This window comes from Salvelinus alpinus, chromosome 9 (assembly GCF_045679555.1).
Source record: "Salvelinus alpinus chromosome 9, SLU_Salpinus.1, whole genome shotgun sequence".
Taxonomy (NCBI): domain Eukaryota; kingdom Metazoa; phylum Chordata; class Actinopteri; order Salmoniformes; family Salmonidae; genus Salvelinus; species Salvelinus alpinus.
The window spans coordinates 82,036,427-82,053,487 of NC_092094.1; the positions used below are offsets into that span (position 1 = coordinate 82,036,427).

General features: G+C 43.4%; 1 protein-coding gene across 2 annotated transcripts in view; it reads left to right on the forward strand.

The window, feature by feature from the left end:
- The first annotated feature begins 844 nt into the window (after positions 1-844).
- The window catches only part of LOC139530764 (dnaJ homolog subfamily C member 17-like), a 47,763-nt gene continuing 31,546 nt past the window's right edge, over positions 845-17,061 (forward strand). The window contains exons 1-7 of one of the 2 annotated variants that reach the window (XM_071327447.1): positions 845-1,062; positions 11,154-11,223; positions 12,824-12,882; positions 13,005-13,092; positions 13,208-13,284; positions 14,506-14,632; positions 16,139-16,188. In XM_071327447.1, the coding sequence (XP_071183548.1) occupies positions 979-1,062; positions 11,154-11,223; positions 12,824-12,882; positions 13,005-13,092; positions 13,208-13,284; positions 14,506-14,632; positions 16,139-16,188 (555 nt within the window). In that variant the 5' untranslated portion in view covers positions 845-978. The remainder of the gene's footprint in view (positions 1,063-11,153; positions 11,224-12,823; positions 12,883-13,004; positions 13,093-13,207; positions 13,285-14,505; positions 14,633-16,138; positions 16,189-17,061) is intronic. The other variant, XM_071327445.1, reaches the window with a different exon arrangement.

Sequence of the window (17,061 nt, forward strand, 5' to 3'; positions counted from 1 at the left end):
TCTGCCCCTGTCTCTGTGTGGGTGTGTGATTGCTGTTCTCTTCTCAGAAAGTTCTAAATCATTCTAGGAACTGGACAGACTGGCATTGTTTACAGGGCCGGACTAACTCATTTGGGGCCCCAGGGCACCTACCTCCAGGGGTCCTACCAGCCTCTCAGGGAATGCTGCAATAATGGGCTTTCCGTGAAACTCGCTGCATTATCTTCCTCTGTAAGCCACAAGCCCACATCCAGACATCCAGAAGTAAAACCAGAGTGTATTATGCCATAATAACCCATATGAAATGTTCATGAATGTACCCTCTCTTACCCTTGTTTCAAACATTGTTAAACATTTTTTTTTAAATGATGTCCTAATATTACTGTTATATCTAGCGTAGCTGTAGACGAACGCACATCTTCACGGTTTCACATTTTACATCACTCTCTCGTTTAATGACATGTACACTCATTCTCACAACCCATTCATCCTTAAAGCAGCACACTGTCGTAAACCATAACAACATACAGTAAGACTTACAGCACGTCGTTCCATACATAACAATTACCATATTATAATGGCCAGTCTGGTACAGTTTGCATAGGTAAATAAATATTACACTTTGACACCAAAAAGTTAATATTTGTTAATTATTTACAACATTTTCATATCACAATGATATCCCAAATGGATCACTTTAAAGTCAGCAAAAAGTATTTGAATATGCCACACTAGACCAAATAGATCAACATGCTTGCAAATATCATTGTAATTCAATACGTATCATTTAAAATCCACAATATCGTGCAAGTTCGATAATAAATGACGTGTAGTGCACTTAAACTACACCTCCCATAATGGTATGTTTTCAGGAAGTGAATGAGTCCGAATTGGAAGTTCGAAACGTTCAACCCATACGTGCTACAACAACAAACATCTTTAGGACGTTGATTTAACGTTTGTTTTGGTAGCTATTATATTGTACGAAAGAAAGATAACATGACAGGAAAGACAGCGAAAGACCTTTTACAGATGGACCTATATGGTCTACTGGGTATTAAAGACACAGCGACAGCGAAAGAGGTGAGTGATGGCTAGCTAGCTAGCAATACGGAGCTAGCTTGCTAACTAGCTACTTTAGATAACTAACGTTAACTAGCTAGTTTACAAACTTTGACGCCTTGTGTAACTTAGCAGTAGGTTAGTTAGCTAGTTGGTACATAATAACATAGCTAAAGACCTATCTCTGCTCTTCCAAAAGGTGCTAGCACAGACGGGAGTGGGTTGTTATACTTAAGCCAGCTCGCTCTGATCCAGTCACGCGACGACAACAACGAGTTGCCTCTGCTGTGTTAGAGGGACGAGCACTTAGCCCTGGACCAGAGCTACTAGCTAGGTTGGTTATGAACAAAGCAAGCTAACGTTAGTTACCTAATAATTTTGTTTGGTCAGAATTTGTACGTCATGGATAATGTCATTAGCAATATTTTTACCAAGCCTGTAGGTATTGTGTATTCTTGTGTGTTCTAAGTAAAGTATCTTCAAATGGCCACTAAGTGGCGGCGTAGTACTGTTCAAAATTCAATGTATCTAGTGGTCCTATGACAGTTTTTATTAAGATAATACAGAGCCAGCCATTTTTTTGCCATTTCTGTAGATGTGGGTTGTATCTGAAGGAAGCATGCAGATGAAGTGCAACACCTCCTGGAGCAGATGTCTTCTGAAATGATAAATCAGACTCATAAGCCAATGCATCATGTTGCCAAAATTAGACTGTGGCTTCCTTGTCTAGCACTATAAGAAGGTCCTGTTTGATTCTCCCAAGGGATACCAAGAAGTACTGGTTGAGCCAGTATTTGGATAAGTTCAAGAAACAAATTATCTTCCTCAATATATCTTATTGTTTGCCAATCAGAAATTGTACTGCAGTCTGCATGTTAAACAAGTATGTTTGATTGCTTGCTCAAACAGAAGGCTGCTCCACCTAATTGAAACAGAATGTAATGGGTTAGTCTGAATGACATTATGTGCAGACATGGGTATTTGGTTTGCTCTGGGAAGATTCCCCTTCCCTTGTACTATATTCCCTGCCCATGCTCCATGGGTGATAAGCCTGCTACGTGTGTGTCCCCAAATCCAGTCATTTTCACGATCACCTCCGTGCTAAATTTCCAGCTCCTAAAATCTGCAGGCCAGAAGGAAATTAACATTGCTGCCAAATTGTGGGAAGAGTTACATTTCTTAATTGGATTTCAAAGTCTCATCCACCCCAGAGGAGTATTTTAGGGAAGTTAGTGGTTGTGGCTTGGACAGAAAGAGTCCCTGAAATGGGGAGCTGAGTTTTGTGAGGTTTGCTGATGGTCAGGAAAGATAGTGAGCAGTAGTGCATACACCGGTGCGTGTCTGGGGACTGGTAGAATTTGTGAAACCAAGTGGTGTAATCTACAATGTCAGATGTCACAGTTGTTTTCTCCCACTGTTACACCAGGAGGACTGCTGTTTATCATTGAGAGAGGAAATAGTCTTTCAAGATCATGTTAATGTGGGCTTAGCAACAGCTTGTAAACCATTCCCTGATGAATCTCGGCTTCCTGTTACTCCTCCTGGTTTGAATTACCTCTGTCGTTATCTCTGGTTTTGAAATTCCTCTCATTTTGGATTGCAGATCTTTTAGTTGGGGAGCTGGAGCTGGTGGCTTGGAACCTGTGGTTTATGCACATCACTGAGTGAATCATTATCTGGAGTCATTTTTGCCACAGAGTTCTCCTGTAGCTGACAGTTAAACAGGCCAGCTATCATTTTTCAGCCACATGCTCCTGCATATCAGCAGGGATAAAGAAGTGGCTGTTTTACAGAGGAAGGGAATAGACCGAACACAGTTTAGGCACCAACAAATTCAATAAGATTCAGCAATGTGGCTGCCTGGTGCTATTTCTGTTGGCTAATAAAGACACAATATAGCCTACCTATAGTGTGACTGTTTAAAACGGCTAAGTTGTCTACATATATCTGAGTTATGTGCAGACATTATTCACCAGCAGATGTCTTTATGGACTTTATCATGACAGCGCAGCGTTTACATGTGGAGCTCCTTCCTCTCCTTCTCATTGCTCTTCGTGTCTGGCTCCCTGACTGCAGTAATGTTAGGCCTCAGTGGCTAAAACAGCTCATGGTACTGTAGCTTAGCTAGCTGTGGGACTGAATAGAGTGACCCCCTGCCAGGCTGGCTGCGTTTCACTGTGCATCCTACCGTTGCACTCTGCTGCCTGCATCCATTCAGAAGACACTTTCCACGGGTAGGTGAGTAACTCAGCTGGCCCTTGGCAGGCCCCACTCATGCTAATTGTGTCACTGTCCCAAACAAATGTTCTTGTCAGGCGAGATATGCTCAGCTCAGGGCGCATTTTGGAAGCTGAACCGCAATTTCATCTTAGTAGACATAGACACACACACACACACGTTCCGCTTTGTACCCCCGACCTCTGTACATATTTTATAATGTCCTTTTCTTTCTCCCCCTGCACCACTCCCTTCTCCTTCTTTCTCTCTCTCTTTCTTCCTTGCATGTGTTTTCTCCAGCGGATAATTTTCTAATAATGCCAGATCAGTGTAATTTAGGAGGATGGCCCAATTGCAGAGCAGGTAGTTAATCAGCCACCCATGTGGGTCCTGTTGGGGTCCTGCTGTGGCTGTGTTGGGGCCAGTTGTCAGCTGTAATAGGCACTACAGACGGGTAATGAGTACAAGATGTGGGCATGCAGTAAAGACTGTGGCAGGCAGCGGGTGGCAGAGAGAGCCTGATTTCACCAGGCACCAACCATTAGGCTACTGTGTGCCTACTGGTACTGTAAGTAAGTAGCCCACTGCTAAGGAGGGAGGGATGGGCGTGATTATCAATTGACATTTTATGTCACATGTCCGAATACAACAGGTGTAGATGTTACCGTGAAATGCTTGCTTACGAGCCCTTCCCAAAAGTCGAAAAATAGTCACACAAAAATGGCGTTATATACAGGGAATACCAGTACCACATTAATGTACAGAGGTACGAGGTATTTGAGGCAGATATGTGCATGATGGCAGGGTAAAGTAACTAGGCAGCAGTATATGAGTGTAAAAGTGTGTGTTTGTGTTGTCTGTGTGTGTGTGTGTGTGTGTGTGTGTGCGTGCGTATGCAGTGTTTGTGAATGTGTGTGGGTTCTGTGTGAGAGTGTCAGTGTAGTGAGTGTGTATATAGACATGTATAGTCTTGTGAGTGTGCATGGAGTCCGTGCAAGATAGGGTCAGTGCAGATATTCCGGGGAACCATTTAAAGTAATTTCCACGTAAAATTACCCATGAGCACCAACGTGAAGTTCATAGGAGCCTGTTAAATTGGGTGTCAAATGAAAGATAAGAGTCTAACCATTATCCATCCTAAAAATAAGTAATAGACAAAGGCTTTGATTTCTGGTCAAACAGATGGAAAAGGGGTCTTAGAAAACATCTAGCAGAAAAAGTCTTAAATTCAGTTACCTAAAACCCACATATTTTAAAGATATTTTCTAATTTCTCTCTCTCATGAGGAGGGAGGTTAATGAAAGTTCACAGAAGTAACAAAGTAAAGGTAGATTTATCATAGTTAGTGTTTTTACTAATATACATTTTGTGATTTAAGTGATTAAAACTCAATTCTGTTTCTAAATCAGTAATTTCATTTCTGCAGTTGAATTTGCTACAATGGGAAATCATAGTAGTCACAAACCACAATTGGGTTCACAAGTTTATTCAGCGTAGCACAGTAGTATAGTGTTGTCACAATACCAGAATTTTGACTTTGATACCGATATTACAGTAGATTTAGTATCACGATACTCGATACCATCATGATACTCAATACCAAAACGGTACCATGGCAAAAAAAGGCCTATTAGCCGAACTCCCAGAATGGCACTTTATCCAGACAGATCTTTTGAGTTCCATATCATCACATTTGAAATGTTGGATTTTTGTATGTATGCATTAATGTATCAATTATACAATCATGCAGTCAATTTGACATTTTTTTTTTTTTACCAATCAATCGACATAACATAATGGTAATAATTGATTTGAATGGTCGGTCTCTATTGATAAACTGGACAAATCAAGATGTAGCCTAGGCCTATTCACAATACAGGTGAATTAATATTCAATAGGAGTGTGTGCGTGCATTGAGTTAGTGAGATTGTTTTGGCTGATTTCACGGGGCTACAGATGAAAAACAATCTGTGTCCCCTCCATTTGGGACTTATTTTATTGTACTGATCAACAACATTTGCATAGAAGAAGCAATCTCTTATTTTATAAATGTGCGTGCTGTCTCACTCACAGTTTGAGGCTCGAGCAAAGATGATCTTGACTGGGAAGTGATGTGAGGCGGGAGAGACAAAGGTTTTTGGTCACAATCAGCTTTGTAATCATCAATATTTTGTGTTATGGTTAGCATATTATCACAAACAAGGTACTAGTGTAGTAAATTGATCTTAGCTTCAGCTGTAAGTTAGCTTGGAAAGTTAGCGTACAAAGCTGGAAGCTACCTTTATCCTCTTGCTTTGTAAAGTGTTCTAGCCTGTAATGGACATTTTGGCGAACAGTAATTAAGTTGCGACATTTCTACATGCCGTGTTGCATTATTCAAGTGTCTTAAAGCTGCAATATGTACTTTTTTGGGCGACCTGATCAAATTCATATAGAAATGTAAGTTATTGAAAGCAAGTCTAAGAAGCGGTAGATCTGTTCTATGTGTGCTATTTCTATGCTTCCTGTTTTTTAAGTTTAGTTTTTGCATCTTTTACTTTCGGTTTTGTACACCAGCTTCAAACAGCTGAAAATACAATATTTTGGTATATGGAAAATATATTTCACAGTGATTTAGATGGTACAATGATTTTCTACACTATACTTGAAATTAGGAGAACTATTATAATTTTAGTGCATCTTTAACTTCTTGGTTTTGTTTGGGGGCAGAGTTCATTAAAATTATAGCAAAAAACAGAGGGAGATTTTACCGAAATTCTGTTATTAAACTTTGCATCTGCGCAGTTCTTCCAGTAAATGTGTTTTTGTAAAATGAAATCAATGTTTTTTGTTTGGCCTACATTTTAAGTGAAAAATCCATTACGGTGCAATTACCCTTAACAATTTAGCAGTCTTATGGCTATTTAGCAGTCTTATGGCTTAGGGGTAGAAGCTGTCTCTGAGCCGGACGGTAGCAGAGTGAATGGTCTATGGCTTAGGTGGTTGGCAAGTCTTTGGCAATTTTCTCAGGCCTTGCTCTGATACCATCTTTATATAGAGGTCCTGGATGACAGGGAGCTTGGCCCCAGTGATGTACTGGGCTGGCCGCACCACGTCCTGTTAGTCTTATGGTTAATTTGCTCCTTTAAGAAGTCTCATTCTCATAATTTATTTAAGATATCCAGCACTGGAAAAACAGTAATGTTTTTGTAGTTGCCACTGTTATTGATCCTCCTTACTCAAGAGGACCTGTCCCGATTTGAGATTTCTACTTTCCCTTATCACTGAATTAGCTCACTCTTTAGTTGCCACATTGGCATGTACAGATGACCCTGGGTCTACCTCAATTGGGGCTTGCGTGTTACATCAGTGATGGGACCAATGATGTATTTAACTAAATTCAGGGCTAAGGGAGCAGTATTCACTTGCCAGCAGTAGATGGGGGAGATGGGGGGGGGACCTGGCACTGGACTGGTCTGGCTGGTCTTATGGAGCCCCAGTGCCGAGCACAGCACTATGAAACCCACAGTCAGTAATCCCCAAGAGGGTGTCCTTCTGCTGTTGGAGTGCTTGCACGCATTTACCAAATAGGCTGTTATTAACACAGAGGGGATCTCTCCCCCACCCCATCCTCCAGCCCCTGAGCCCAGTTCTTCTCAAGGCGATGAGAATAAGGGCCTCTGTGGAGCTTGTTAAAGGGAGGTGAGGTAACCACTCTGAGGGATTTGATTTACTGACGGTGTTACAATTACTAGCGTGGATGTTTTTCAGCACAGCGTGCTTGATGACAGGTTGCTCTTGTTCAAGAGCTCGGTAGATGTCCGGGCAGCTGGAGAAACCTACTTTGACCTTACAAAATGACAGAGACACGTAAACTTATCAGATTGGTCTGGTGATGGCCAAAGCCACTATGTGAGTTGAGGTCACAACCTGACCTCTCAACCGGCTGATGTGTTTCTCTTGGGCAGTGGCAGTAACTCAGGAGCTTCTCATGACGTTCAGCTCGCTGCCAAACAGGGCATACACCGCTGACGCTGACTCACTCCTCGGCTGAGGTAATGTGCTGAACTCTGGGGGGGAGATGAAGAGAAGGAGTAGGATTAGGAGGTGGTCCAGGAGATGAGAGACAAGAAATGCAGCAGAGCAGAAAGTGATTGGATAGTAGAGGTGGTAGGAGGCTGAGGGGGAAGCGTTGCTGCTTGAAATAGTTCTACTGACCTGAATGTTACTGTATGTAGGAAGCTCTCTGAGTGAAGGGCTGTAATAATGTGTAGCCTCAGAGCGATCCCACCCTGTCTATCCCTCTCTGGACAGCACACCAGGTCCAGACCAGGATAGGCTCATCCCCAGATAGTTAAAATGTCTTCTCTGACTGCTGATGCATTACCACATCCTCTTCAGTTCACTAACAGCCAGTCAGTAAGCCGGTCTGCGCTGTCTATTTTGGCACATTCCTTAGATACAATAGTGCGGAAAAAAAATAGACACGCAGGGAAACGTTGCCCGGAGTAGATGGCGTCCTATGCAAAAGTTCCAGACGTGCAGAACAGAAAGGGGCCCTTGATCTATCCAGTTGTACTGGACAGGTTCTGATTGATTGGCAGCACGGGAGAGATGAGGTTGTGGTGAAAGGGGCGGGGCTGGGAATTGCCAGGGACCTCAAAATACGACATTATCATGATTTAATTTTTAATTTATTTAACCTTTATTTAACTAGGCAAGTCGGTTAAGAACAAATTCTTATTTACAATGACGGCCTAGGAACAGTGGGTTAACTGCCTTGTTCAGGGGCAGAACGACAGATTTTTACCATGTCAGCTCGGGGATTTGATCTGGCCCAACGCTCTAACCACTAGGCTACCTGCCGCCTGATACTTAGCTGCTGATACAATCAGAGGTCGACCGATTATTATTTTTCAACACCGATACCGATTATTGGAGGAGCAAAAAAGGCCGATACCGATTAATCAGACAATTTTTTAAAATGTATTTGTAATAATGACAATTACAACAATACTGAATGAACACTTATTTTAACTTAATATAATACATCAATAAAAATCAATTTCGCCTCAAATAAATAATGAAACCTGTTCAATTTGGTTTAAATAATGCAAAAACAAAGTGTTGGAGAAGAAAGTAAAAGTGCATTATGTGCCATGTAAGAAAGCTAACGTTTAAGTTCCTTGCTCAGAACATGAGAACATATGAAAGCTGGTGGTTCCTTTTAACTTGAGACTTCAATATTCCAAGGTAAGAGGTTTTAGGTTGTAGTTAATATAGTATTTATAGAACTATCTCTCTATACCATTTGTATTCCATATACCTTTGACTATTGGATGTTCTTATAGGCACTTTAGTATTGCCAGTGTAACAGTATAGCTTCCGTCCCTCTCCTCGCTCCTACCTGGGTTCGAATGAGGAACACATCGACAACAGCCACCCTCGAAGCAGCGTTACCCATGCAGAGCAAGGGGAACAACTACTCCAAGTCTCAGAGCGGGTGACGTTTGAAACGCTATTAGCGCGCACCCCGCTAACTAGCTAGCCATTTCACATTGGTTACACCAGCCTAATCTCGGGAGTTGATAGGCTTGAAGTCATAAACAGCGCAATGCTTGAAGCACAGTGAAGAGCTGCTGGCAAAACACACGAAAGTGCTGTTTGAATGAATGCTTACGAGCCTGCTGCTGCCTACCATCGCTCAGTCAGACTGCTCTATCAAATATCAAATCATAGACTTAATTATAACATAATAACACACAGATATAAGAGCCTTTGGTCATTAATATGGTCGATTCCGGAAACTATCATTTAGAAAACAAAACTTTTATTATTATCGCATATACCCTGACTCTGCGTGCAATGAACGCACGAGAAGTGACACAATTTCACCTGGTTAATATTGCCTGCTAACCTGGACTTCTTTTAGCTAAATATGCAGGTTTTAAAAATATATACTTCTGTGTATTGATTTTAAGAAAGGCATTGATGTTTATGGTTAGGTACACGTTGGAGCAACGACAGTCCTTTTTCCACAAATGCGCACCGCATCGATTATATGCAACGCAGGACACGCTAGATAAACTAGTAATATCATCAACCATGTGTAGTTAACTAGTGATTATGATTGATTGTTTTTTATAAGATAAGTTTAATGCTAGCTAACAACTTACCCTGGCTTCTTACTGCATTCGCGTAACAGGCAGGCTCCTCGTGGAGTGCAATGAGAGGCAGGTGGTTAGAGCGTTGGACTAGTTAACCGTAAGGTTGCAAGATTGAATCCCCGAGCTGACAAGGTAAAAATCTGTTGTTCTGCCCATGAACAAGGCAGTTAACCCACCGTTCGTTCCTAGCCCGTCATTGAAAATAAGAATGTGTTCTTAACTGACTTGCCTAGTTAAATAAAGGTGTACATTTTTTTTTTTTTTTTTATCAGCCAAATCGGTGTCCAAAAATACAGATTTCCGATTGTTATGAAAACTTGATATCGGCCCTAATTAATCGGCCATTCCGATTTAATCGGTCGACCTCTAGATACAATATATATTGAGATTCTCACGATGTATTGCGATTTGATACTGCAATTTTATTGCGTTTTGATGTTCCAAACATATTGCTCACTAGATGTCTGCTGCAGAGAGATGAGAGTGCATGAGAAAATTAGTTTTGATCAGTCAAGGAAATAAGTGCTGAAAACATGTTGGCTCACGTGAAGAAGGAGAACAAGCTTTAAGAATAAATATACCAGTGTTTTGGTACAGATACAGCTGACTAGCACTAGCTAATGCTACCTAGCAACAAAAAAATATTTGTAGTCAAAGTATCAATATAATTTTGCAATATGTAACTGTATTGATTTTTCCCGCATCACTAGAAAGGGGGGAGGTGAAAGCATGCAGAATGCTGGCAGGGCTGATTAGGACGGGAGGTCTTCATTGGGCATAGAGGAGCGGTTTGAAAAGCTGGGCACTGTCTCTTCAGAGAGCTGCTTTCTCTCTCAGTGGGTCCTGCTTCCTCTCTGGAGGAGTAGACATCGCCTAATGAAAAACACATTGTCATTAACTCGCCCAGAAGAACCCAAGAAATGCGGTTAACATTCCAGAGAACAACTGAGTAAAAAAAAAGAAGCGGACTAAAACCTGATTTTTAAGATTACAATGCTCCAAAGTATTTTTTCCCCCTAAGTTTGTCGCTCATATTTTAAAATGTTTTGGCTTGAGACACAAGATATTAATGGCTGCCATCCCAATTTAGTGACTGACAATGGTTCACTGTTTGTGTGTTATTGTAATTTTTTTCCTCTGCTGTCAATCCATATTTATCCTTCTTGAAAAAGTTGTCAGCATTAAGGTGACAGCAGTCAAGCTGTGGCCCCAGTGAAACAGAGCCTAAACTCCCTATCAACTATTTAACACGTTTCCACCCCCTGTACTGTCATATCAAACTTCTACTCATATTTTTGTTATGTTTCCAGGAGACCATCATTTTTATACACATTTCACTTTTCGGGCCAGTGATGGCATGAAAAAGAATAATCGTGTTGGAAATATATTTCAGAGATTCTAGATTGGCAAGATGCATACAGCGGTTTTGGAATATTCAGGAAAAACAACTCTGAAGGCATTCTTTCGAAACAACAACCTAGTACAGTCTCTACCACAAAGTCCAACCAAGGTGCACAAAATGAAGAACTAACTGCATGCATCTACAAAAATATTCATCCACTCTGGGGGCAGTTAAAAACAACAACACAGTGATAGAGGATCTGCCCATTGCAGGTTATTGGTTTCAATAGAGAACTGAACATAGTGGACTGGGACATAATGTGAATAACAATGTGCTGACCTAAGTCCATACATACTAAAAGAGTAAACACTCTGACTCTGATTTCATTCTCCCCTTTTTTTCTGTAGATCAAGAAAGCCTACCGACAGAAGGCCTTGACATGCCATCCAGACAAGAACCCAGACAACCCAAAAGCAGGTGAGTGAAAATGACATGGCACGATGTCCATTTCTCCTCACCTCGTATATCGGCCTTCTGCCTCTGTAGCAGATTGTAAAACCTGAACTCCATCGACACTAGCTACGTCCATCATTGTGACCTGACACGCTGAGAGAATATAGTGTGTGTGTATTTGGTGTCTTGTATGACTGGGAGGTTAACATGGGTATTCATGTGCAGTGTGGCCCTGTCAACAGGCACCATGCTTGCATCTCCTCTCCTAACCCACACCATTACATGCTGACATCTCCTCCACGAAACCCTCTAGAGTCTGACCTTGCTGCCAGATGGACCTCCATGGCTAACCAGAGCAGAGGCTTCCCACAAGCCCTCCAGCCATGCGGGCCAGCTCAAGCCAGACAGCATGACTAGCATTTCCCCAGTCAGCCCCTTTGGCACTCCGCGGCTTGTCGCCAACAAACGTCAACAACCAGTTTCGGAAGTTTCAGTATAATTCTGCGTCAGGGGAAAAAAATCACTGTGGCAAAGGCCCATCGTAAGGCATGTTTTAAAGTGAGGTTTGTGCGGTTGTTGGATTCCTCTTACTATTCCTGATTAAGTCAAAAATGGGAAACAAGGGGGTAATGGGGGGGCTGAGTGGAATAAAACAACGAAATTTACCAGAAATGAAAAGGAGACGTTGAAGAATGTTCTCTTTCACATCACATGCACTGATTTACTCACTCACACGAGAGGTTAAGAGCCCTGACACTGTAGCCCCAAGGAATGGGGGGGGTCAAGTTCCACCTCCCCATATTGCACCCCCTGTGCTGTAATACTCTGAGCTGCTCCGGCCAATGTGGCACTCCAGCAGGCTTTCATTCAGCCAGCTCTGCTCCATGTGCGTAGGTAACTTGACCCGTCCACTTCCACCACAGTCTCTAGCCTTCTGTTTGTGTGCTGCTTTTCTCACAGGGAGTAACAGTAGAGGTCCGTTATATAGAAGAAAGAAAACTCCCGTGAGTGATTTAAGCGTGCAGTAGTGGGGCTGTTATGAGCTGGGGGTTTGCGGTGCTGGGGGGGTGGATAGAGGCGAGCTCCGGGGATTTGTGTGGTACTTGTGATTGACCCTGTGGCCCCGTAGGGCTCGCAAATGTGAGATGGATTGAGAGGTCTGGGTGGATTTATGTGGGGAAAAGTGCGAGTGGATCATTGGGGAACCAGGTTTTGTCAGACTCCAGGCACATTTTAACGCAGGAAATGTCTCCGTTTATGTCAGCCCCGGGTCCTGCGTTGGCAAGGAGACATCACAGAGCACACGCCTGCTCGTTTTTTGAACCTTGCCTCATTTCAGTCCTCTCCTCCACACGCAACCCTGGTCTCTCCTTCTCTCTCCTCCCCTCCTCTCACCTCCCCTCGCGTGTTAGCAGCTCACTAAGGTATCATTACCGTGCGTTGTTAACCTTTGTCCCATTTGGTTGCTGTTTTAAAAGCTAACATTCTACACATGCACTATGGTCCCCTTAACCACATCTTAAGTCCCCACTGAGCAGGACTATGAAAGAGTGCATGTTTCTATGTATTGTACAGTATTTATTATCTCTAGAACATGACAGTGTCCTTGGTGTTTCCTCCCCAGCTGATCTCTTCCACCAGCTGTCCCAGGCCCTAGAGGTGCTGACTGATGCTGCTGCCAGGGTAAGACTCTCTGTCTGTCTGATACTCACCCATCATCCATACCCCCCCCCCCTCCAGGCCCTCTTTCCCTCTTCTCTCCAACTGTTCATCACATCAGACTGTCCTCCTCTCTTCTGTGTCAGGCTGCTTACGATAAGATCTGTGCTGCCAAGAAACAAGCGGAGGAGAGGAATAACAAGCTAGATGCTAAGAGGAGGAAGATCAAGCTAGGTGAGCCCTCAAACCTGTGCCATCTCAACAAGCACTTCCCTCAGTTACACAAAACTGCCGATTTTAGGATGATTGTATGTGTGTGTGTGTGTGTGTGTGTGTGTGATTTTCACAGACTTGGAGGCCAGAGAACGCCAGGCTGAGGCCCATAGTGCAGAACAGTTCCAAAACACCAGAACTCTAGAGGAGGAGGTAAGAAAGATGCAACCTAGTTTCCTACTCTGACCCTAGAACAGATCATACAGGCACGTTTCACTTGAATGCCAATCCCTCATCTACACAGTCAGGTGGCTAAAACAATCGGCATCCAGGAGGGTGGATGAAGCAGAATATACAACACATGCTCAGCTCACCTGCTCAACCTCCTGAATGCTGCACCGCACACAGTCAGCCCCAGAGTACAGCTGTTCCAATCACTGGCTTAGTGAAGGTAACACACACAGCCACCTCTCTATTCTCGGTCCCCACACCCTCTCAAACAGCTGAGCCTACCACTGTTATTATAATGCACACTTTCACGTGTTTCCCTTGATTGACCTTGAAATTCACTAAAGACGTGGGCAAACAACAAAGCTGCAGCCATATCTCATATCTATTATTATGAATTCTTTTTTTTCTTTCCTCGCCCCAATTTCGATCTTGTCTCACCGCTGCTCGGGAGGCGAAGGTCGAGTCACGCGTCAACTGAAACATGACCCGCCAAACCGAGCTTCTTAACACCCGCCTGCTTAACCCGGAAGCCAGCCGTACCATTGTGTTGGAGGGAAACACCGTTCACCTGATGACCGAGGTCAGCCTGCAGGGTTCCGGCCTGTCACAAGGAGTCGCTAGAGCGCGATGAGCCAAGTAAAGCCCCACCGGCCAAAACCTCCCCTAGCCCGGACGATGCTGGGCCAATTGGGAGTCCCATAGGGCGGCGCACAATTACGGCCGGTTGTGATACAGCCTGGGATCGAACCCGGGTCTGTAGTGACGCCTCTAGCACTGCGGTGCAGGGCCTTAGACCGCTGCACCACTCAGGAGGCCATAGAAGTGTTTTCATTCCTTGCCATATCATTATTATTTCCATTAGGTAACATTGCATGACTTGATACACTTTGCTCATAAAGTCAATGATAAATAAAAGGTTTGGGATGCTTTTTGTGTGAGTCATGATGACTTGCACTCAGCCTGTTAAATGCATGTAGTTATGGGTCGTGTGTGTTGTGACTGACTGACTGGGAGTGATCACCAGTAGGTGGTAGTATTCTATTGAGCTGATGGTACTGCACCGTAGCTGGTCTTAAAATCTGATCTTTTAATTTTTTTTTATTTTTATCACTGGTACTCTAAGACGCTTTGTGAATATCGGCCCAGAACCCATCCTTGGGAGAATGATGTTCCTTGTTAACCCTGGGGTTATTGTTCTGTCAGATTGCACGTCTGAGGGAGGAGGGCTCCAGGCAGCTGCAGGAGGAACAGAGGCTGATCAAGGAACAGATCCAGAGGGAGAGAGAGACACAGCTCCACCACACAGGCACATCAGATTACACATCTACAGGTACTGCACTCAACCACACTATATATATATATATATATACACTGCTCAAAAAAATAAAGGGAACACTTAAACAACACAATGTAACTCCAAGTCAATCACACTTCTGTGAAATCAAACTGTCCACTTAGGAAGCAACACTGATTGACAATAAATTTCACATGCTGTTGTGCAAATGGAATAGACAAAAGGTGGAAATTATAGGCAATTAGCAAGACACCCCCAATAAAGGAGTGGTTCTGCAGGTGGTGACCACAGACCACTTCTCCGTTCCTATGCTTCCTGGCTGATGTTTTGGTCACTTTTGAATGCTGTCGGTGCTTTCACTCTAGTGGTAGCATGAGATGGAGTCTACAACCCACACAAGTGGCTCAGGTAGTGCAGCTCATCCAGGATGGCACATCAATGCGAGCTGTGGCAAGAAGGTTTGCTGTGTCTGTCAGCGTAGTGTCCAGAGCATGGAGGCGCTACCAGGAGACAGGCCAGTACATCAGGAGACGTGGAGGAGGCCGTAGGAGGGCAACAACCCAGCAGCAGGACCGCTACCTCCGCTACCTCCGCCGGTACTCCAGTGCCCGTATAGAACTTTATTCTTGAAATGTTGGTGATGTAACAATACGAGAGCGCCTCTGACAGTTCATTCTCCTTCTCTAATTCTATGCTTCTTTTTTTGCCCCTGGTGCTGTCTGTCAGACCCACTGCCAATCCTGTCTACTGAACCAGGCCAGTCAACAGGGCAATGAGCGGCCAGTCGGACATATATTATACAGTACACAGCCCGCCTGGACAGAACAACAATGGCCTGTCTTTGACTTAGAATTTGTTACACTATGTTGCTTAGGAACACAAAACTGTTTGGAATATTAGTATGAAATACCTATTTTTGTCCTTTGGCAAAGAAATGCCCGAACTACATAATGCAGACCTAACAGAAACATATACAGCTTCATCATCTGGTCGACTAGTATTCTACCTCTTAATATCATATTTGCATTTGAGGGGAAAATATGCTGGTTCTGGGCTGTAGCCATGATAAACCGTTGTCTAAATGTCTAATAAAGGGATTTGATGGAAGTCAAGGTTGTGGGAGATGAGGTCTTGGCCTGGCCCCCCTTTGCGGCTACACACTAAGTCATGCAGGGTCAGCACGTCTTCACCAAGACCCTCTCTGCTCGCATGCTATTGGGCCTCTGCGGTGAGGCCTTCCTGGAACAATGCCCTGTTATGGCTCCAGAGGTGCCCGGCGGGTCAGCCGGCTTGGGACCAGTACAGTACGGTGGGGAGGATGAACAACCAAAGGCTGATCATGTATGACCTGCGGTGATGCGAGACAACCGGTCCTGTCCGTCTCCCAACGACGGGACAACACTTTCTTGACCACTGTGACGGAGCCCTCCCCGACCAACTGCACTTCTCATTTGTCTCTTTGACATTTTTTTTGTCTGCCTGAATAAATAATAGTTTCTTTGTCTTTCTCTGTGTCTCTTCCTTTCCCTCGCTCTCTCGCAGATTCAGCTGTTGGAAGGCATTCCAAGAGCAACGTGACCCCCAAATTAAAAGTAAGTTATAATATTGCTTTTAGTCGGCATTGGAAGAGGGGTCAGCGTTTTAGGGTTGAGATTCTTGGAGAAGGAACGGGGGAGGAGAGGGAGAAGAGTCTCCGTACTGGTGTCCTTTTGAGGAATCTTTGACGGGAGTTAAACCATGGCCAGAACCTCTAAGGTATTTCATTAGTAAGGGGTTTATGATGGAAACCAAGACATTTGGGATATAGTAGAGAGCACATACGCGCTTGGGGAGGAGTGTATGTGCCCTGTTCCTGTCTGTTCCTCTCTGTAGTCCATCGTCAGGAGAGCTGTAACGACGTAAATAGAGGGTTATTATATTTCCTTTGGAAACCACTCAATCCACATCTATTAAAGGACACGGGGGATGTTAGCTAATGTCTTTATATATTTAATCTTGTTAAAACGTCTGATACCCATCAAGAGCGGTGTATCCCCTAAAGAATCCGGTTGTATTAGGAAAACAAACATCAGGGTTGAGGGCTGAGTCTTGCTACGGTATTAAACATATCATATTCACGTACTGTACATGTGAATATTATTCCATACATTGCTCTAAGGGGCAGTTGTATCTGATAGTTGGGAACACGCAAGAAGTCAATATCAAAGTCAGTCAGATTTTGCAGTATTGATAGATGTAAATGAATGATGTCTGTATAATTTTTATATTACAACATTCAAGCGGTATTGTTCCTGGCCCTATAGCGTTGTTCTTTCCTTCAGTATTCTAATACAACAGGCTCAATTTTAGGTATCTTATCAGTCCTTCATCTTTCAATCTGACAGAAATTGAATCATTTTGTTGATGTTATTTCGGTGTAGAATATATTCCAAAACTACTGGGGGACATTGACCCTTACATTTCTA